At 41.6% G+C, this 22136-nt stretch overlaps 1 protein-coding gene across 1 annotated transcript; it reads left to right on the forward strand.

Moving 5' to 3' along the window:
- The first annotated feature begins 567 nt into the window (after nucleotides 1-567).
- MACC1 (MET transcriptional regulator MACC1) lies at nucleotides 568-20542 on the forward strand. Its single transcript, XM_029070072.2, has 4 exons — nucleotides 568-684; nucleotides 2020-4061; nucleotides 7510-7698; nucleotides 17244-20542. The coding sequence occupies exons 1-4, from the start codon at nucleotides 570-572 to the stop codon at nucleotides 17451-17453; spliced, it is 2556 nt and encodes an 851-aa protein (XP_028925905.1). The 5' UTR covers nucleotides 568-569; the 3' UTR covers nucleotides 17454-20542.
- The last annotated feature ends 1594 nt before the right edge of the window (nucleotides 20543-22136 follow it).

Consider the following 22136-nt stretch of genomic DNA (forward strand, 5'->3'; position numbering starts at 1 on the left):
TAATTCCCACTTTACAGATGAGGTAACTGAGGCACAGGGAAATTAAGTGACTTGACCGAAGTTAAGTGACACCACAGACAATCGGGGCAGGGATTAGAACTCAGGTTCTTCTGGTACCCAGGACCATGCTATAACCATTAGGCAATGGTGCCTCAATAATAGTTATTATTATTGTTATAAAGGACGTGTGGTCAATAACAGCGTGGATTTCCAATAACATAAGAGGCTTGGAAAAGTGTTTAATTCCTGATTGGATTGTTTCCTAACTGAGATGAATTGGCAGGAGCTCTTTTAAACAACTTTGCCTAATGAACTTAATGACTCCGTAGGTATCTCAGCACCACCTAGTGGCTCTCATCCAGATCATCCATTTTCACCCTGCTTAAAAATAAAATAAAATAAAAGCCCTGCACCCTAGGCTTTGGAGAAATATTTGTTTCAGTGGGATGAATTTTCTGGTACAATTTCTCTTTTTATAAATGTTTACCAAATATCTTTCCCTTTATTTTCCTTGCTGACTTGAATTTATATTCTTACAAAATTAAAATTTTTGTTTTCCAGGAGGAAAAATGTCAGCAGAGGAAAGGATTCACCACAAGTCGGGAGGCATTCCACGCAGCAGATCAGAAGGAAATTTGATTGACATAGATGAAAGAAAACCTTCAACAAATGGCAATATAACAGGTTGAGAACTTTTAACACTTCATGAAACAATTTTGTAATTTCTGAAAATTAAATGAAAAATTCAAAATTTCTCCTCATAGCTAGCCTCATTTTTGATCTCCAAAACTTAAACTTCAAAGGCTCACCATTTCGAATTGAGCTCGTTTCAATCAGTCAGTCAGAAGTTCTTACTGAGCACTTACTGTGGGCAGGACACTTTATTAAGTGCTTGGGAGAGTACAATAGAGTTAATAGATATGATCCCTGCCACACTAGATCATAACCTCCTTGTGGGCAGGGAATGTGTCTACCAACTCTGTTGTGTTGCATTCTCCTAAGCGCTTAGTACAGTGTTCTGCACACAGTAAGCACTCAGTAAGTATCAGTGATTGAGAAGCTTACATTCTAGGAAGGGAGAATTGGATTTAATTTGAAGGGTGGCATTTCTTATTAAGATCAAACACCAATTTTTCAGTTATGTGTTCTTCCTGGGAGCTGTTTTGCTTATATCTTAAAATCCATTTTCCTGGGCCTGCAAAACTCACAAACTCGGTGCTCTTGAAAGATTGAGTTAACCTTACTCAAACCCTTCTTCGGCACTAGATTGCATGGAATAATCTCCCATTCAGTATTATTGTAAACACTGTTCTAGATCATAGCATACGTCCCTCAAAAATACTGAATCTCTTTCAATTAATACAGCCTGTGAAGAGAGCTATGTTCCAAAAACTTGAAAGACTAACTCACCCCAGCCCTGCAATACATATGCACATATTCTTATACCTTATTTCCACTATCCCTAATCTATTTTGTCTGCCTTTCCCTCTAGAATGTAAGCTTCTTGCCATCTACCAACTCTGTTGCATTGTACTTTCTCCTTAATTCTTAGCACAGTACCCTGCACAGAGTAAATGCTCAACAGATGCCATTAATTGATTGAGCTAGTGGAAGTTTTTTTTTTTTGTGGGGAATATATGGTGTTAAAATGTTTACTGAAAAAGGAAAAATGCCTGTGCCTGGAAACAGTGATTCACCTTTATTCATGCTAAAGAACGTTATATTAATACAGAATAGAGCAGGGCCATATTACTTGCCATACTTGAGTCAAAGACATATTTTTTTCTTTCTTGAAGTTTTCTTGGAAAGTGTAAAATAAAGAGCTCAATTTCACGTAGGCAAACCACAACAAAGGTTCTGGATTGCTTGGAAGTGAAAGGCTAAGACTAGGATTATCCCGTATCTGCCCCAGTGCTTACCACAGTACTTGATACATATTAAGCAAATGCCATTAAAAAAGTTCTTGCATGCTTTTCAGAATGTTGACTCACCTTTCTTTCTCTTTTTCACATAAACTAGGAGGACAAGAAGACTTATGTGTTAACTGGTCTGATATATTTACCCAGAATGATGGTCGTATTTACGAATCTACCAATCCCTTCAGGGAAGAACTCTCAGCTTCTAATCCATTCTTAGATGACATTGCCCAGTTAAGGAACAACGAAAAGAGGGACATGAACGTTTCCATCTTGAAAGAAGATCCTTTGCTTTTCTTTAGGGAAGCAGACTGTGGAAGTTCTTTTGATTCATCAGGTGAAGACCTAGGTACTCATGACTTGCAAAGGAAGCCCTCAGCAAGGAAATGTGGGAGGTCCAAAAGCGTTTCGGAGATTCTAGATATTTTAGATAGTCAGAACTATGATCCCGAGAGCCCAGGAGGCTCTAATGAGATCCTAGCTCATGACATGGAGTGGCTTCAAAATGACCGCGAGGCCTACAAGATGGCGTGGTTAAGTCACCGGCAGCTGGCCCGCTCCTGTTTGGATTTAGGGACGATGAGTCAGAGCCCAGGGTGGGCACAGACCCAAGCTACAGACACCCTCACCGTCTGCAGGCTAGACCACGAAGGAGGCTCAGTCCAGCTCCCCGAGTCGGACATCACTGTCCACGTGCCTCAGGGACACGTAGCAGCCGGGGAGTTCCAAGAGGTAGCCTTGAGAGCTTTCCTTGAGGCTCCGCCATCCCTCAACCACGATCATTCGTGCACCGTGAGCCCCCTGTTAGAAGTCACGTTGAGTAACCTCAACACCACGGAAGCCATTCTTCTGGAAATGAAGATTGCCGCCGAAGTGAAGGCGGATCCCTTCAGCCAAGTCATGACGGAGATCGTGTGTTTGCACAGCTGCCACAAAGGTGGGCCTTTCAGAGTCCTGAACAACTGTTACGTTTACCAAGATACAGTCCAGGTGAAATTAACTGACCTGAGTCGGGTGAGTTACCTGGTGGCGGTAGTGCAGGCTAAAGCCATCACATCCCCGGCTACCACGGTTTGGGATTATATCCAGAGGACCATCTCCGTTGGAATTTATGGGCCCAAATATATTCATCCCAGTTTTACGGCAGTTTTTACAGCTTGTGGACATAACTACATGCCTGGGAAACTCACAATTTATGATATCAAAAGGGGTGGAAAGAACACATCCCCGGTCGTGTTTCAGCTCTGGGGGAAGCATAAATTTGTCCTCGACAGACCACAGGACCTTAGTGTTGTGCTGCTATCTCGTGATCCTGATTTTGAGGTGAAGACGGAAGACCAACGGAAAGAAATTAAAGAAGAGCAGTTGAAAGCAGGGGAAGTGGTCCACCGGCAATTTCCGTTCTGTACCGTGGGACGAGGGGGAAGGCATTTGTTCGTTTTTCTCGTCCAGATCGAGGGTCGAAACCACAGCCCAGTGACGCAGTTCTACATCACAACACCTGATCCGGCCCCCAAGTTGCTTAGGTTCCCCGAAACACGGAATCATCTGCAGAAAAGGAAAGAGATCAAATCTGCTCCTCTGCCACTGCCCACAGTCATTAAATACCCCAGGTTTCAGGACAGAAGTTTGAGTTTTGCCCACTACGCTGTGACTCTCAAGACGGTGCTACGTCAGAGTAAGGTGGACTACTTACTCGAGTATTTCAAAGGGGACACGATAGCCCTTCTTGGAGGAGGCAAAGTGAAAGCCATCGGACAAACCAAAATCAAGGAATGGTTTGTCGGGGTTCTCAGAGGAAGGATTGGCCTCGTGCACCACAAAAATGTGAAAGTGATTTCGAAGGAACAAGTGATGAGCATGGTCGACTGCTCATTCACCTCCAAGAAACTTCTCGAACAAATGGCCTTTCCCTTTAAGAAACTGACGTACATCTATTCAGCAGTCTTGACGTTGGTGTCGGAGAAAGTTTACGACTGGAAAGCCTTAGCTGATGCTCTAGGATATTCCCATCTGTCACTGGAAGATTTTGATCAGATCCAAGTGGACAAAGAGTCAGATAGAGTTGCCTATGTTGTGAAGAAGCTGAAGGAAGACTGCCACGCGGACAGAAATAAGAGGAGATTTCTCTATGAGCTTGTTGTTGTAAGTATTACTTTATTCATTCATTTGGCCCGGGGAAGGAATGACATTATTAATTTAGAAGCATCAATTTTAAAATGCAAGAAAAAGATGATGAAAGAGGATAATTATATCCCTGCTAGGGTGATTTTTCAGTAGTAACCAAATTAAATATGATGCCATTTTCCAGCAAACATTTAGTTTCCCTATAAGGCCATTACAAATTGTGCCTTGATTTTAAGGTTCTCAATTGTGTTTTTCCCCGAAGATGGCCCTTTGGGGATCCCGTTTGGAAGACGGAAGAGAGATTCTCTATGTCTCATAGCAAGCACATGACACTTGAGAGTTTTTCTCTCCTTGCCTCAAGTCTTTGACCAGCTCTTAGGGCATCAGAGTAAATTCCACAGTGAGAAGGTAAATAACCGCAGACTAGCAAACCAGAGTGACCCCCGTTTCACTCTTGAATGATATTTAAATCACGGTCATCTGTCAATCGGGAGTGGCAGAAACTACATTTGGGGAATCTGTAAATCATATGCACCCTTAAATCCTCTCCTCCTGGGAGCCTGCTGGTTATGAAACAAGGGCATTTCAAACATAGTGAATGTAGCCAAGACCCCGAGATGTGCTTTCCTAGGAAAGTTACCAGAACTGGCACCTTGTCAAGGAAGGTAATCTACTAAAAACAGAATCATTTTCATAAAAATCTAAAAGAATTCACAACCAGGAACAAATCAATCAGTCAATCAGTTACATTTATTGAGTGCTGACTCTGAGCAGAGTACTGTACTAAGTGCTTGGGGTAGTACAAGAGAATTAGGAGATAAGTTCCCTGCCCATAACAAGTTTACAGTCTGAAGACTGCACATACTAATGCAAATACTAATAAGCCCAAACAAAGGGTTTTTACCAAGCTCATGGACGCTCTTGTTTCAGGCAGGATTGTGCTACATCAGCTTCTGAGGTGAGGACTCAGTCATAATTCTTTGGGAGATTAATAAGTGAATATGACATTAAGTGTTGACCACGACCTAAGACAGATAAAAGGCAATCAGATTGGATCCAGTCCTTGTCCCACAGGGGGGTCACAATCTCAGAAGTAGACAGAATAGCTACTCCCCACCCCCACCATCATTTTGCAGAAAAGGAAACTGAGGCACAGAGCGGTTTAAGTGACTTATCTAAGTTCACAGAGCATAACATTGGTAGAGCTGAAATTTGAACCCAAGTATTCTGACTCCCAGGCCCATTTTCTTTCCACTAGGCCATACTTACCCATTTTCTCTTCCTTAAGGTATCATTTGAGGGGAGTCTCCGGGGGTTCCCTAGAGCAGGCAAGATGCATTATGATGATTCATTTGATCGTACTTATTGAGCGCTTACTGTGTGCAGGGCACTATACAAAGCAATTAGCACAGTACTAAGTGCTTAGCACTGACCGAAAAGTTTTGGTTACAAATATGACTTCCCAGTGAATCTCAAACTCAACCAGTCCATATTGAATTCTGTGCCTTTGACTCCCCTGGTGTAGAAGGATTTTTAATGAATGATATCGACTGCCATTCAGAGTTATGGTAGAGGTAGATTGCAAACATCAAAAGTTTAAGTTCTCTAAGTTCTCTGAAGGAGTGGTTTTTATAGAATTATGGGTTATCTGACATGTCCTAAAAGGTTACTCTTGATTCAGTAATCTGGTTTACTTCTTTAGCATTGAGGGCACCATTGTGAAGGCATCAATGAATGGATTAAATGTGAACATTTCCTGGGTTTTCTCATTTCCTACATCCTAAGTCATCATATTTACAGTGTGGTGGTTCCTGATTTGAATTATCTATTTAACTCCCCATACACTTACCCCCTTAAAAATGTTACACAAATATGTTATCCTGCTACAGCTTGAAAATGGATGATTTCTGGAATAGACAGTGGCCTAGAAGGAGTAGAGCTTTGGTTATTCCATGACTGATTATAGAGTTCGGGTCCCACCAGTTAGTATCAGGCCTATCCTCAGAAGGACATTAACTCTTTTGGTCCAGGCTGCTGGGCATGGAAAGTAAGTTAGAGGCCAGATGTAACCTGATCAATCGATCGATCAATCACTGGTATTTATTGAGTGCTTACTGTGTTCAGACCACTGTACTAAGTGCTTGGGAGTATATAAATTCTGTCTCATTCCCTCACAAGGATTAACTGAGTAAAGTATGAAAAGGCCACGTTATCTGGAAGTTAAACAAGGAAAATAGAAAATCATGGGAGTGAGTGAGGGCGGGTGGCTGGCTCCGTGTCTCATCCTCATCCTCCTCCCTTGGAGGGAAGGAATCAATTAAACTGTAGGCAGCTTCCAGCACATTTAAGTGGAGTCCGCCCTAACCACAGGCACCAGAAGGAGTGGGAAGACAGGATGAAGATCAGTTTTCAGAAACTCCCTGCGCTTGCAGCCGAAATTTCTGCCCACTCAACACCCATCTCCTGGAGGAGAGGCTAAAGGCGGGAGACAGAGCCAGCCTGAAAGAGTTTCTATCTCCCCCAAAGTGTACTACAGTGCTTGGTACATAGCACTGAAACACATGCCATCTTTCATGTTATGATTATCTTGGGAAAGGGGCATGTAATCCCTACTGTTTCAGTACAAACCCAGAGAAGCCAAAAGACCTGTGTCATTTCTTATGTTGAAAACCATCCAGAAGTAGTCCATTAGTGTCTTCAGGAAATCACGGCACAACTCTAGACTGTTTGCTCACTGTAGGTAGGCAGTGTCTCTGTTTATTGATATATTGGACTTTCCCAAGTGCTTAATACAGTATCTGGCACATAGTAAGCACTTAACAAATGCTTTATTTATTATTCATTCATTCAATAGTATTTATTGAGCGCTTACTATGTGCAGAGCACTGTACTAAGCGCTTGGGATGAACAAGTCGGCAACAGATAGAGACAGTCCCTGCCGTTTGACGGGCTTACAGTCTAATCGGGGAAGACGGACAGACAAGAACAATGGCAATAAACAGCATCAAGGGGAAGAACATCTTGTAAAAACAATGGCAACTAAATAGAATCAAGGCGATGTACAATTCATTAACAAAATAAATAGGGTAACGAAAATATATACAGTTGAGCGGATTATTACTATTACAGTGCTCTGCACACACACAATAAATGTGATTGACAATCTGACTGACTGACTAAGGCAGCAGATTTTAAAAGAATAAACCTTACCCACCAGGAAGCTAGGCATGTTCTATTCTTCTCAAGAGTGCTTATGCTCAAAAAAAATTTCATTTTGTAAATAAAAGATTAATGTGGGCAAATAAGCTTATTACATTATTTTAGCTGCTCAGGGGCTTTTTTTCATGGAAAGCAGTTTAATACATTATTCTTTAAATGAGGATGGTGATGTTTTATATATAAGATCAAGTACTAATTATTTGCTCTTCAGCTGATAAAAGGTTCTACCATATAATTGTCACTACAGGCACTGCTGAAGATGGATTGCCAAGGGTTAGTGGCACATCTTATCCAAGATACTGTGATTCTAACTTCAGCTGTCAAACTTGGGAAGTGCTGGAGGGAACTGGCAGAAAAGTTAGCCCGCCTCACTAAACAACAGATTGAAGCGTATGAAGTTCCCCATCAAGGCAGAGCTGGTCAAGTTGCTCTAGAGGTAAGACTGAAATTTCCCACCACCATAACCAATTGAAACACTTCCAAGACACAATCTCCCGTGCACCACAGAACAGGATAGAAGCCCTTTGAGAGCCATACGTATCCTGGTCTCCCCCGACACCTAGGCATTAGGCCTGTAAATCTAGCCCCTCTCTATTAAAAAAAAAACAACCAAAAACAAAAAAACCAACCTGGCAGCATTATAGTTTTATTCTAGATGTTACACTCATTTTGGGCCTAAAATGTGTCTATAACGTTTTTGTATCATACTCTCCCAAGCACATAGTACAGTGCTCTGAGTAAATACCATCCATTGATTCTTGAGAAATGTATAACTTCTGCAACTATTTCTTTTGAGTCATTGAGTCAATGGGAAACTGGAGGAAAGGGAGAGGCGGTAAGAAGAAAAAGAGGGAAAGTGTTTGAGACTTCACCTACTTTTCTTATAGAAGATATCAATTGATCAACAACATCTGTTAAACACTTACTGCGGTCAGAACACTTAATAAGTGCTTTCATTACAGTTACTAGACAGGATCCCTGTCCACAGAAAGTTTGCAACGCATCAGGGGAGACAGACACTAAGATAAATTACGAGTCAGGGGAAGCAACAGAGTTCAAAGGAATGTACATAGGTGCCGTTGGGGGAGGAGGGGCCGGGAATACCTGAGTGCTTAGGGACCGAGGACTCAAATGCATAGGTGATGTATAGAGGGTGAAAATGCGGTGGGGAGATGAGAGGTTAGTCAGAAGATGGTTGTGCGGAAGATGTGATTTTAGTGGGGCTTTGAAGATGGGGAGAGTAGTGGTCTGTTGGATGTGAAACGGGAGGTAGATCCAGGCCAAGAGAGGCTGAGGAAGATAGGCTGTGAGAAGGCTGGTATTAGGAAAGCAGAATGTGCAGTAGGAGATCAGTGAGGAGAAGTAACGGGGAGCGAGCTGATTGAGTGCCTTAGAACTGATGGTAAGGAGCTTCTGTTTGATTTGGGGAGATATGGACAAGCGTTGGAGGATTAGGAGGAATAGAGAGAGAACTGTTGATTGGCTTCAGGGACACCCCTTGCCCCACAAGGGTCTCTAGAGTCATCTCACTGGAGGCAAAATCAAGTCATGCATTAAGGGGTGGTGGAATTTAATCCTCTCCTCTTGGTACTGCTATGGCTGGGAGAATACTGTTTCAACCTAGGTATTTCTGGCCATTTCTCTGCAGCCACATAGTGCTGCAGGACTGAGAGGGCTAGTGTTGTGGAGAACCGAAGTCCTTCAAAGGCACCCCAGCTAAGTTTGTCATACAAACTACTAAGGCACGGTAAGGGGATGTTCTATGGATGGCAAATCAGTGGTATTTATTGAGCACTTACTAAATACTGTACTAAGCACTTGGGAAAGTTCAGTACATGGATTTAATAGACACATTCCCTGCCTATAAGAAATTGAGAGTCTTGAGGTATTTTCCCAGTTTCCACTGACACTGGTAATTAATGTTGAGTGCACAGTTCTGAAAGTGATTTGCCCTGCTAGGAACAAACCTACCAAAGCTTTAATAGACCAAACTGAATACTTCAAAAGAAAACTCAAAATGGTCTAGTGGAAAGAGCACAGGCCTGGGAGTCAGAGGACCTGGGTTTTAATCCCTGCTCCACCACATGCCTATTGTGTGACTTTGGGAAAATCACTCAACTGCTCTGTGCCTCAGGTCTGTATTTTGTAAAATGGAGATTCAATACCTGTTCTTTTTCCTACTAAGATTTTGAGCCGCGTGTGGATCAGGGACTGTCTGATCTGATCCGATCTTAGAACAGTGCTGGATACATCATAAGCACCTAAATACCATAATTATTATTAACAGCATCATTACGATTATTACCATTACTACTATTTCAGGGTCAGTGAATAGATGGTGGTTGGTAGAAAAGCATTAGAATTGGAGTTTTCTTTGTGGCAGCTTCTCTGAGGGAATGCCACAGCACAATGAATTGAGCAGCAGAAATGAGATGATTCAAGATGGGGGTTATCAGGATGCCACTAGAAAGAAACCTAGAAGACAAAAATGGTCGTGATAGGAATCTGTAAGTAGAATGAACAAAAGAGAAAAGAAAAGATGCCAGATTTGGCTGGGATATTTATGGCAAGAGAGGGAGGTGAGGAATGGAGGGACTTAGCCTATGTTAGGGTGCAGGTCTGCCCCCCCCAGACTTGGGACAACTTCCTGTATGACCATTCACTCAGTTTTCCTGAGACAGCCCATTACAATGAGTCTTTAAAAGCTTCCCATCTGAGGTTTGGTCACAGTTCTGGATCATTCATTCATTCATTCAATAATATTTATTGAGAATTTACTACTAATAATAATAATGTTGGTATTTGTTAAGCACTTACTATGTGCCAAGCACTGTTCTAAGCGCTGGGGTAGACACAAGGGAATCAGGTTGTCCCACATGGGGCTCACAGTCTTAATCCCCATTTTACAGATGAAGTAACTGAGGCACCGAGAAGTTAAGTGACTTGCCCAAAGTCACACAGCTGACAAGTGGCCGAGCCAGGATTCAAACCCATGACCTCTGACTCCAAAGCCCGTGCTCTTTCCACTGAGCCACGCTGCTGCTTACTATGTGCAGAGCACTGTACTAAATGCTTGGAATGTACAATATGGCAACAGATAGAGACAATCCCTGCCCATTGATGGGTTTACAGTCTAAGGGGATATATCCTTATATATATCCTTATACACTGGAAAAACCCAAACCTCCTCACCTCTAGATTGTAAGCTCACTATGGGCAGGGAAGATTTCTGTACAATTATTTTATTGTATTTTCCCAAGGGCTTAGTACAGAAGCGGCATGGCCTAATAGATAGAGCCTGGGCCCGGGTGTCAGAAGGATCTGGGTTCTAATCTCAGCTCTGCCACTTTTCTGTGGTGTGACCGTGGACAAGTCCCTTCACTTCTCTGTGCCTCAGTTACCTCATCTGTAAAATGGGGATTGAGACTGTGAGCTTCATGCAGGACAGGGACTGTGTTCAACCTGATTTGCTTGTATCCACCCCAGTGCTTAGTAGTGTGCCCGGCACATAGTAAGCACTTTACAAATACCACAATTATCATTATTATTATCATTACAGTATTCTGCACATAGTAAGTGGTCAATAAATATGATTCATTGATTGAGTTTGAGAATGTCCAGGACACAAGGCAACATCCTGGGACTACATGGCCAAGAAACCCAACTGAGATATTCATTCATTCATTCATTCATTCACATGTATTTATTGAGCACTTTGTGCAGTGCACTGTTCTAAGCATTTGGGAGAGTACAGTACTACAATAAACAGATACATGACTTTCCCAGACCTTACAGTCTAAATGGGGGAAACAGACATCAATAGAAATAAATAAAATTACAGATTTGTACCTAAGTGCTGTGGGGTTGGGAGGGGGGAAGAACAAAGGGAGCAAGTCAGGAATATGCAGAAGGGGAGTGGGAGAAGAGGAAAGGGGGTCTTATTCAGGGAAGGCCTCTTGGAGGAGATGTGCCTTCAATAAGTCTTTGAAATTTGGGAGAATAATTGTCTGCTAGATTTCAGGAGGGGAGGGCATTTCAGACAGGATGTGGGTGAAGGGTCAGTAGTGAGACAGGCAAAATAGAGGCACAGTGAGAAGGTTAACACTAGAGGAGCAAAGTGTGCAGGCTTTTGTAGAAGGAGAGAAACAAGGTGAGGTAGGAGGAGCCAGGGTGATGGAGTGCTTTAAAGCCAATGGTGAGGAATTTTTGTTAGATATTGAGGTGAATGGGAAACCATTGGAGTTCTTTGAGGAACGGGGTGACATGCACTGAACGTTTTTGTAGAAAAATGATCTGGGCAGAAGAGTGAAACATGGACTGGAGTGGGGAGAGTCAGGAGCCTGGGAGGTCAGCAAGGAGGCTGATGCAGTAATCCAGGCAGGATAGGATGGACTGATTGTATTAACTCACAGTAGTTAATTGTGATAGCAGTTTGGATGGGGAGGAAAGCGCAGATTTTAGCTAGGTTCTGAAGGTGGGACCGACGGGATTTAGTGATGGATTGACTATGTGGGTTGAATGACGGAGTCAATAATAATAATAATATTAATAATGTTGGTATTTGTTAAGCGCTTACTATGTGCAGAGCACTGTTCTAAGCACTGGGGTAGATACAGGGTAATCAGGTTGTCCCACGTGAGGCCCACAGTTAATTCCCATTTTACAGATGAGGTAACTGAGGCACAGAGAAGTTAAGTGACTCGCCCACAGTCACACAGCTGACAAGCGGCAGTGCCAGGAGTCGAACCCATGACCCCTGACTCCGAAGCCCAGGCTCTTTCCACTGAGCCACGCTGCTTCCCTAGACAAGGATATTGCTAAGGTTAGGCATAGAGCTAAGGTTAGGAGCTCCTCCCAGTGTCATTTGTTTGTGTGATTGAATACAAAGTTCCTGCAAAAAAGAAACAGGCAATTGGATTAGGGTTTTTACACATGGGTAAAAGTGGTGCACTAAATTTATCAGTCAGTTAGTGGGATTTATTGATCGCATGCTGTGCAATGAACACTGCACTAAGTGGGAGGGTACACCAGAAGAATGAGACACAGTTTGCTGCCCTTGGGGGTCTTGAGGTCTAATGGGGGAGATGGACAGATAAACATTAGGTACAAATAGAGGGAACTGGAGGAAGCACAAGAATATAACGATACAATGAGTCATAGCATAGTATGTCAGAATGGAATAGATGAACAAAGGAATAAAGCTGAAAAATTGGTTAGGAAGAGTGGACTCTGATGAAATGCAGTTGGCAACAAAATGAATATTGTTAAAGAGGTGTTTTAAGTATGAATAAATACACGGATCAGTAATAAAACATGTTTATTCCTAAATCACAGTTCCATAGCCAGGAAATTTAAAACTTTAATTCAATTGTTTATGAAGAATAAAGGTAGACTAATTAATCTCTAAATGGAGCAAAATGTAATTATCTAAAAGTAGCTAAAACCAATTACCTTCATTGCTATTCCTGTCTTCTGAGGAAAAAGTCATTGAATTTAATACTGTAACCTGAATGCAAAATTCATTTTGTGCTTTATTATCTTGTACATTATCATATGATTTTATACTGACTGGTAACAAAGCCTTCTAAATTTGGAAATCTGAAGTGTTTCTGAATCTCACTGTACTGTCAATTGCTCCTTAGCATTTTTCACCCTCTTTTTTGTCCCTTTGTACCATATTTATTACTTTTCTATCACTCTTTTACCCTTTCAACTATCCTCGGTTATCTGGAGGCTAGACTAAAGGAAAACATTTATATCATTTATAAATTCTACAATTTTAACTGACTATTCAGTTGAATATTATTGGCAGACTATCTGTATGAGTTTGCCGTCCTGCACTTCTTGTCTTTCAATTTTGCACTTCATTCTTCACTCAGTCATATTTATTGAGCACTTACTGTGTGCAGTACTGTTTCCCAAGTACTGGAGCACTTTGGAAATTACAATAAAGCAATAACACAATAAACAGTGACATTCTGTGCCCACAAAGAGCTCACAGTCTAGACTGGGGGAGACAGACATCAATACCAATACATAAAATTACAGATATGTAAATAAGTGCTTTGGGGCTGGGAGAGGGGGAAGAGCAAAGTGATAAATAAAATTAGAGATATGTACATAAGTGCTTAGGGGCAAGTGGTGTTCGCGCCCACCCTTCGGCTGGACCCGAAGTCGACTTTCCGATCCTGTGTTTTGCCGCCACGGTATGCGGTACTATCAGTGTCACAGTGAAGTGGAATATGATGGAAATGAACAACGACAGCCTGAGGAAATTCAGGCCCCAGGGCTGTGTTGTCGGAGGTGTGTGTGATTCTGATGGATCATGTCACATCCTGACACTTTCACATCATTAAGGGCCATCACCCTTACAGAAGTATTGTCACTTCATTGCTGAGCTTGATTTTCTTGTCAAGCCTTATTTGTGTCTTGTTCCAGGTGGAAATGGACCCGCATGGTATAGTTTGCATTTGTTTGCTTAACAAACCTGTGCTCCTGAGAAATCATATTCATGACCAGCCCATGAAATGAAATATTTTTGAAAAAACCCGTAAGCCTACCAATTCCCTCCTGCAGAGTGGCACAGTGCCTTGGAAGAGAAAGCATGTTGGGAAAGTTGTGCCTTTGTGACGGATGGGCTGGGTGGCTTATTTATAGTTATCCAATTGAGAAGGGTCTTCCTATGCTAATAATCGTGGTATTTATTAAGCAAGCAGTATACAGACCTAGGTGAGCCCTTCAGAAGGTTTCAGCCAAGAAAACCCATGGAATGCTAGTCTGAGAGGTCAGAGTGTTATTAGACTAGGCCATGTTGTACTGTCAAGACCCTCTCTACCCATAACCTTTCAGGAGGATGCCATGATCTTCCATCCTCCCTTCATTGTTCCTTGCAGAAGCTGGACAGATCAGGGCTGGAGGCTGAGGCAGCAGCAGAATCATTCAGGACCAGGAGGCCTAATGGAAAGAGCACAGGACAGGGAGTCAGTTATTGAGCAACAACTGTATGCAGAGACTTGTGCTAAGCACTTAGTAGAGTACAGTCAGCTAGCCCCCTCCTATCTTACCTGACTCCTCCTACTTCAGCCCAGCCTGCACACTTGCTTCTTCTAGTGCCAGCTTGCCCCCTCATCTACCTCATTTACCTCACTGCTGACCCCTTTCCCATATCCTCCCTCTGGACTGGAACTCTCTCCTCTTCCATATTTGCCAGACCACCACTCTCCCCACCTTCAAAGCCTTATTAAGATCACATCTCCTACAGGAGGTCTTCCCTGATTAAGCTCTCTCTTCCTTCTGTGTGATCTTTGCACATAGGTCAGTGACACTTGGACATTTGATATTCATCCCACCCTCAGCCTCCAGCACTTATATTATTATACATGTTGTTATTATACATTATATTATCATACAGATTATGCATGTCTAAATTACATATGATAAATTATTTATTCACATTATTTTCTGTGTTCCCCTCAGTCAATCAATCATATTTATTGAGCATTAACTGTGTCAGTCCTCTAGACCGTAAGTTCACTGTGGGCAGGGAATGTGTCCACCAACTCTATTATATTGTATTCTCCCAAGCAGTAAATACAGTGCTCTGCACACAGTAAGCATTCAGAAAATACAATCATTTGATGTGCTAAGCACTGTACTAAGCACTTGGGCGAGTACCTGTCCTCCTCCTGACTTTCCCATCACTTTAGACAGCACCACCATCCTTTCTGTCCCTCAAGCCCATAAACTTAGTGTTATCCTCAACTCCTCTCTCTCATTCAGCATATTCTTTCCATCACTAAATCCCGTCAGAGCCACCGTCACAACATAGCAAAAATCTGCCCTTTCCTTTCCATCCCAACTGTTACCACGTTAATACAATCACTCATCCTTTCTTGCCTGTATTACTGCATCAGCCTCCTTGCTGATCTCCCAGCCTCCTGTCTCTCCCCACCCCAGTCCATACTTCACTCTGCTGCCCAGATCATTCTTCTACAGAAAAGTTCAGGACGTATCATGCCGCTCCTCAAAAAACTCCAGTGGTTGCTCATCCACCTCCAGATCAAACAAAAACTCCTCACCACTGGGTTTAAAGCACTCCATCACCTTGCCCCCTCCTATCTCTCCTCGCTTCTCTCCTTCTACAATCCAGCCTGCGCACTTTGCTTCTTTAATGCTAACCTTCTCACGGAGGCTTGATCTTGTCTATCTCGCCACCAGCCCCTCGCCCACATCCTACCTCTGACCTGAAATACCCTCCCTCAAATCCAACTCTCCCCAACTCCCCAGCTCTCCCCAACTCTTCTTATCGAAGGCACATCTCTTCCAAGAGGCCTTCCTGGACTAAGCCTCCCTTTTCTCTTCTTCCACTCCCTTCTGCATCACTCTGGCTTTTCACTTTGTTCTTACCCGCTCCCAACCCGACAGCACTTAAGTACATATCTGTAATTTATTTATATTAATGTCTGTCTCTCCCCTCTAGACTGTAAGCTCATTGTGGGCAGGGAATTTATTTGTTTATTCTTGTATTATACTCTCCCAAGTGCTTAGAATAGTGCTCTGCACACAGTAAGTGCTCAATAAATACCTTGATTGATGCAGTAAAGATAAGATCTCTGGCTTTAAGGAGTTTACAATCTAACAGAGGAATCAGGCACAAAATATTTACAGAAAAAAAGCTGGAGAAGGGGTTAAATAAGAGAATATATAAATAATTATGGGTAGAAGTGCTGATGTATTGGAAGGATTTGTGCCCACTCTAATCAAGGAATGCTTCCAGATTTTCAGTGGCCAGTTCTCAACCCCCAATCCTACCCAGCATTCTGCACTGCAGTCCTCTGGTCAATTCTCTCCTTCTGTCACTGGATTTTAATTGTCAAGCTCCTGGTGTGTTTTATTATAACTACAAAGCTTTAATTTAGTAGGTAAATACATCAGCTGATTAAAATCTAGGGCTTATAGAAATGTAGATTTTGAGATTGGGAGATTTATGACCATCTCACTTAATGGGTGCACCTGCTAATCTTGCCTGATTTTGATTCCACAGATTTACAGTGATTCTTTCTTAGGTGTCTCAATCACAAGTGTGTTAGGCTGGAGATTACAAACTAAAAACAGTAATAAACCCCAGAGGCCCATTCTCATGAATATGGGTTCAACATATATGTATACATATATATATATATTTTACTTGGAGTGGATGTATTTTGAATTTCTTTCATATTTTATAATTTGTCAAATTTGGTCTGCCTTTGTTTCTACCCTTGCTTTAAGTCAGGTTGCCTTGGTTACCATTACATACTAAGCGTGTGTGAAGTTCTTCTTTGACGTAAATCTGTTTCTATGGAAACAGTGATGTCATTGGTTTGGTAGGTGCTTAGTGAAAGCACACTGGAGGGAGGGTTTTCAATGTTGATTTTACATTCCCCAGTGTAATAAAATGCACTGCTCAGTTGTTTGTTATGAAATTAAAGGTCTGCTTTCATTTTGACCTGATGGCTTAGCTGAAGATTTATCTTTGCTGAATTCTTTGAATAAACTAAATTTGAAATGTTAAGTACCTTTAAAGCACCTTATTAATATATAGAGTGGACTGCCTGCAACTGAGTGTATGTCATTAACGGATGCAGCACATTTCATAAGCCGCCTATTAAAATTATTCATTATGTAATATCTTAAGGCTGCTCCATTGTTACATCTAAACCTCTTGTGCAAAACAGTTTTCAGTCAGATAATTATTTCAAATCGCATAATCTCAATGAATTAAGTTGTGTGAATGTATTATGCAAATATAAACTTGTTCCTAATTGCATTATAACGTTTTGGAATTCCATATTTCTCAAAGCACCGAAACGCAGTAGGACCTGAAATTTAAGCAGCCTCTGTGTAGGCTAAGTCTCTCCTTAGCTCAGCCAAGTTTTCTTTTTTCCTTACTAGATCTTAAGCTTTAAAACACAGAGACTGAGTCTAAATTTTTACTTGCAGATGATGTGGAAGCCTGCATACGATTTTCTGTACACGTGGGGAGCTCACTATGGAGACAGTTACCGGGATGTGTTACGAGATCTGCAGTCGGCTTTGGATAAAATGAAAAACCCCGTGACGAAGCAGTGGCGAGAATTAACTGGGGCACTGATCCTAGTGAACTGTATGGAGGTTTTGAGAGCAAATGCCTTCCCCATTATGGAGAATTAAAACTCATCTTTGGAAGAAGAATGATAGGAAACAGGATCCATTTTTTACAAAGTTGCTGCTTTTGTGGATCTGAAGAGAACCCGCCTGCCTCCTTCCCAGCTGCAGGCTACAGAACAGAGGCATAAGCAGAAAAGAAGGGGTTCATTTGTAGATCAAATGAACTTCCAGGTGGCGTGGAAAGCAGTCTCTTTATACAGGAACAAACAGGAGAAACTCTCTCCACTTCTCAGAAGCTATTGTTGCATTGCCCAGAGTGAAGATTAACTCTTGAAACTGGAGCCAGGAAACCCTTCTCTCCATAGCCTAGAGAACAGGGCAAGAGAAAGGGCTGGACAGAAATGACACAAACACTGAGAAATCAGATGAGGCCTAAGAAGCTCTCCTGTGCCATTCCTCTACTGCTCCCATTGACCGCCTTCTGGGAGACCACAAGAGACAGTAAAAAAAAAAAATCTGTCTTTAGAGAAAGTCAGCTATCTGATCTCAGGCGGGGGCCTGAAGCTGGTACCAATCTCTAATCCCTTTAAAATCTTATCCATGCCTTAGAACCTGCCTGCTTCCCTTAAAATCTGGAAATCGGCATCAGACGTCTTAGTTTTCTAACAGGGGAACGAACTCAACCTAGGAATGGAGTTAATCCGGAAGGAGCTACAGTCACCTCCAGTTGCTTTGAAACATCCAGAAAGCTCTGCCACTTCCCTCGCAAGCAAATTCATCCAAGACACACAGATATCCATGGTATATATTGTTTCTAAACTCTCTCCAGATGTTGCCCAGAATATCATGTTTACATTGTGAAAGAGAAGAGAATGTAAATTCCATCTATGAACCTGATGTTGACAGAGCAGGCCAGTGTTTATTGAGATGTATTCATCAGCTTTCTCTTAATCATCTGCCAATGTTTATATTATTTTGGGCCCAGAAGATGCCATCAGGAATAATCATATTCCCTGCCTGTCCAAAAAAGATTCACCAATCACAGGTAATGGATTGTGGGACGCATGCTTTCTGACTGAGGGCTTATATTTTTGGCTAAGTCATAGAGGCAAGAGAGTTTACAAAAGAAATGATGATCTTTTGGCTAATAAAACAAATAAATAAAAATGTTTCAGTCAGTGTTAGAAGAGCAAAGTTTAACTTTGAACAAATCTGAAAAAGCTGGCAGATGGAGTGCTGAATTGTGGTTTAAGAACAATCCTTAAAGCGGCCAGTATTTATGTTTGATGATATCAGAGCCCAGTCTGCTCTGGAAGTTACGTACACATGTCCCAGGGCAGAATTTATTTTAGTTGAATGGGAAATCGGAGAGAAGAGGATCCAACGACTCAAACCGGACTTTGCTATGGAGATGTTTTGCTTCGCTCAGACATTTCTGACCAATTCATTAACATATCTGTAAACCCAGATAAACTCTTAAAGAAGGACGTTTATGATCCAGGAGTTGCGTTTTTATAAGACTTTGAAGGAAGGAAATCTTTTTAGGCAGCCGAAAGTAGTTAGGGACAAATACGTTCACCTTATGCCACCTCTGTATACTTTAACCCTTTAAAAGTCACTTTATTTTTGCATTTGGGAAAAACTGAGGAAAAGTGAAAAAAGTGGCTTCAGTCATGTACGGAAGAGCAAGAGTTTAATCCTGCAACAAAGGTGTCTATGAGTCTCAGCTCCAACATCCCGGCCTGCATTCCTTCCCTCTGCTTCTCTTAAATCCATCAGCACCACTTCACTGCAGATTTTTCTGTTTCCATCCTTCATTATCATCATCAATGGTATTTAAAGAGTACTAACTATATGCAGAGCACTGCAGTAAGCACTTGGAAGAGTACAATACAAAGCCTTGCCCACAGTGTGCTTATCTTCAAATGGATTTTCCTAACTGTAGTGGGTTAACTGTGTACTTCTGAATTGTCTTTGTTGTTCGGACAACCTCATCCAAATCATATTCGCAGGCATTTTAAAACCTTCAGCCTTGTTCCTATTCTTCACATCACATAACCATCGAACCTCACTTGTGAAAAGATGATGGGAGGCTCGGGTAGAGGGCCAAAGACTCAGGATTCGTGAGTTCTTTCTGTTCCACATGACTTTAGATCCTTCACATAACGTTGCAGTCACTGAGTTCCTCTATCAGGTAAAGCATAAATGCATGTTCCATTCGTGCCTGCAGAGAAAAGTTTAAGTTCCTCAAGAAAAAAACACACATGTACCTTTAAACGAGAAGGCAACTACTAGTGATTATTGCTTCTTAACTACTTTTAATGATATTTTAAAAGGCGGCTCTCTGAGTGTTCCTGTCATTCAAGACCCAAGAAAGGATGGGAGAATGATGGAAACTATCACTGTGCTAAAACTATATGAGGATGGAATATTTCTATTAAGATCTTAACCATGGATGCTAACTCTGAGCCCATCCTAGAAGACATCCTTCCTCAAGGCTGCATAAATATGGTCTGGAACTTTTATCTCCTGAGTTTTCCAAGTGGCACATGACAGAGAGTTCATGAATGACCTGGGATATCAGCAACGCATGAGGGCCCACATTTTTTTCCTTGGCGTCCCCTTGCCCTCCTGACTATTATGTGCCTATGATGCGGAATGGAACCTTAGGCATGTGTTGGTCATATTAACCACACCCACACATATGGACAAGACTTGAGTCGTATTTATTGAGCACTTCCTGTGTGCAGAGCATTGTACAGTATATCAGTATAACAGATAAATTCCCCAACTACAACAAGCTAACTTGGTGAAAGATAACACTTGTTAGGGACAGATGAAAGTTGGTGAAGGTTGGGTTTGTAAAAATTCTCCAAGAATACCCGATTGAATTCTAGTTGCAGAAAACATTTTGGAAAAATCTGGGGAGCTGAGAACTCATCTTCAACATCTTTCACCTGGGCAGTTTTTATTATCTTCATGGATTAGATGTGAATACAGGCAACAGGGCTAAATCCTAGAGAGGTGCCTCAGAGTGTTACGATTTCTGAAGAGTAAATTATGATTTTTATACCTATTTTGTAATTTTTTTATTGAATGTGTTAATGGATTTTCAGACTCAGTAAATAAAATACCTTGCTGTCATGGACAAAGACATCTCTGCATGGCTTTTATTTGCATTTTTAGTTCTGGAGAAATGTTGGAAATGGTAGAGAAGATCATTCAGAAAAAGAATTTTTGGTTTCAACAGGGAAAACCATATCATCCACTTTGTAATTCCATCACCTGTCTGTTAATGACACACTTTTTGATGGCATTTCCTGTTACCCGTGAGGTTATCGTTCACCCTAATTACACAGTTGCTGGATCTAACTCATGTAGCCTAATGGAAAGAGAACAAGACTGGCAGTCAAGAGACCTGGATTCTATTCTTGACACCATCATTTGCCTTCTGGGGACTTTTGGGCACATCACTTAACTCCTCTCTGCCTCAGCTTCCCAATTAGTAAAATAGAGGTTAAATACCTCAGTTCCCTCCCTCTTAGACTGTGAGCCCCATGTGAAACATGGCTGTGTCTGATCTGACTATATTGCATCTACCCTATTGCTTAGCACATAGTAGTTGCTTAACAATTGCCACAATTACTATTATCATTATTACCAACGCCTCCCCAAAGTACCTTACAGATGAAAAGCAATGGTAATAATAATAATTCTTGTATTTGTTAAGTGCTTACTACTTGCCAGGCACTGTATTAAGCTCTGGGATGGAAATAAGCAAATTGGGTTGGGCACAGTCCCTGTCCTAAGTGGGGCTCACAGTCTCTCTCTCCATTTCATGATGAGGTAACTGAGGAACAGAGAAGTTAAGTGACCTGCCCAAGGTCACACAGCAGATACATGGCAGAGCTGGGATTAGTACCCTTGACTTTCGGACTCCCAGGCCCGTGATCTATCCATTATACCATGCTGCTTCTCTATTGCATTATCTTAGAGAGCTCAAAATCAAAGGTAAAACTCATTTGGTTTTCAAAGACCTTTAATGCTTAGTCTGTGTGCAGAGTTCTGTACTAAGCACTTGAGAGAGGACAAGAGATTGAAAACACACGATCCCTGACCTCAAGGAATTTACAATACAATGGTAGAGACAGACGTTGGCCCTGATAGGGTATTTCAAGTGACAGTTCACAGTAGAGGTAATGACAGTATATATGACGTTGTACTTATTTGGACTGTGACATTGTTCATCCTCAGAAATCTATTATTAAAGCAGATATTGACTTTATGTAATACCTCCATTTATTTATAGAAAGCTTTCATTCTCCTAATAGAGGATTAAACAAAAGCCTCAAGGATAATAATACTGGGCATGAAACTAATTATGAATAACTGAGAAAATCTCCTCTGTGACACATTTGCTATGCAGTTAAGAATGGTTATCAAGTATGAAAAAGGAGCAGCTGGAAAATGTTAGGTATTTACTGATTCAGTTGAAATCATGTAAAATATCTGGGTATCCAGACTGCTTCTTTAATAGTCTGTCAGTTATGATAGACTTCTTGATACATTTATTTAGTTTCCCTTTGACACTAAGCAGTTGCTTATGTTTTTAACTACCCATTAACATACAATTGATATAAGAAATTCAGCATATCATTGAGCATGCAATCATACTGGATGATGATGTTGATGATAATAGTAATAATGCTTGTGGTATTTGGTAACCTTCTGTTAGATGCATCGAAC

The sequence above is a fragment of the Ornithorhynchus anatinus genome, chromosome 8 (assembly GCF_004115215.2).
Source record: "Ornithorhynchus anatinus isolate Pmale09 chromosome 8, mOrnAna1.pri.v4, whole genome shotgun sequence".
In the NCBI taxonomy this organism is placed as follows: domain Eukaryota; kingdom Metazoa; phylum Chordata; class Mammalia; order Monotremata; family Ornithorhynchidae; genus Ornithorhynchus; species Ornithorhynchus anatinus.

Excerpts from the sequence above, each read along its gene's own strand:
- MACC1 (XM_029070072.2), top strand. The coding sequence starts at position 570 with ATGTCAGCAGAGGAAAGGATTCACCACAAGTCGGGAGGCATTCCACGC. Across the intron at positions 4,062-7,509 it reads TTCTCTATGAGCTTGTTGTT|GCACTGCTGAAGATGGATTG; the intron begins GTAAGTATTACT and ends TTGTCACTACAG. Across the intron at positions 7,699-17,243 it reads CTGGTCAAGTTGCTCTAGAG|ATGATGTGGAAGCCTGCATA; the intron begins GTAAGACTGAAA and ends TTTTACTTGCAG.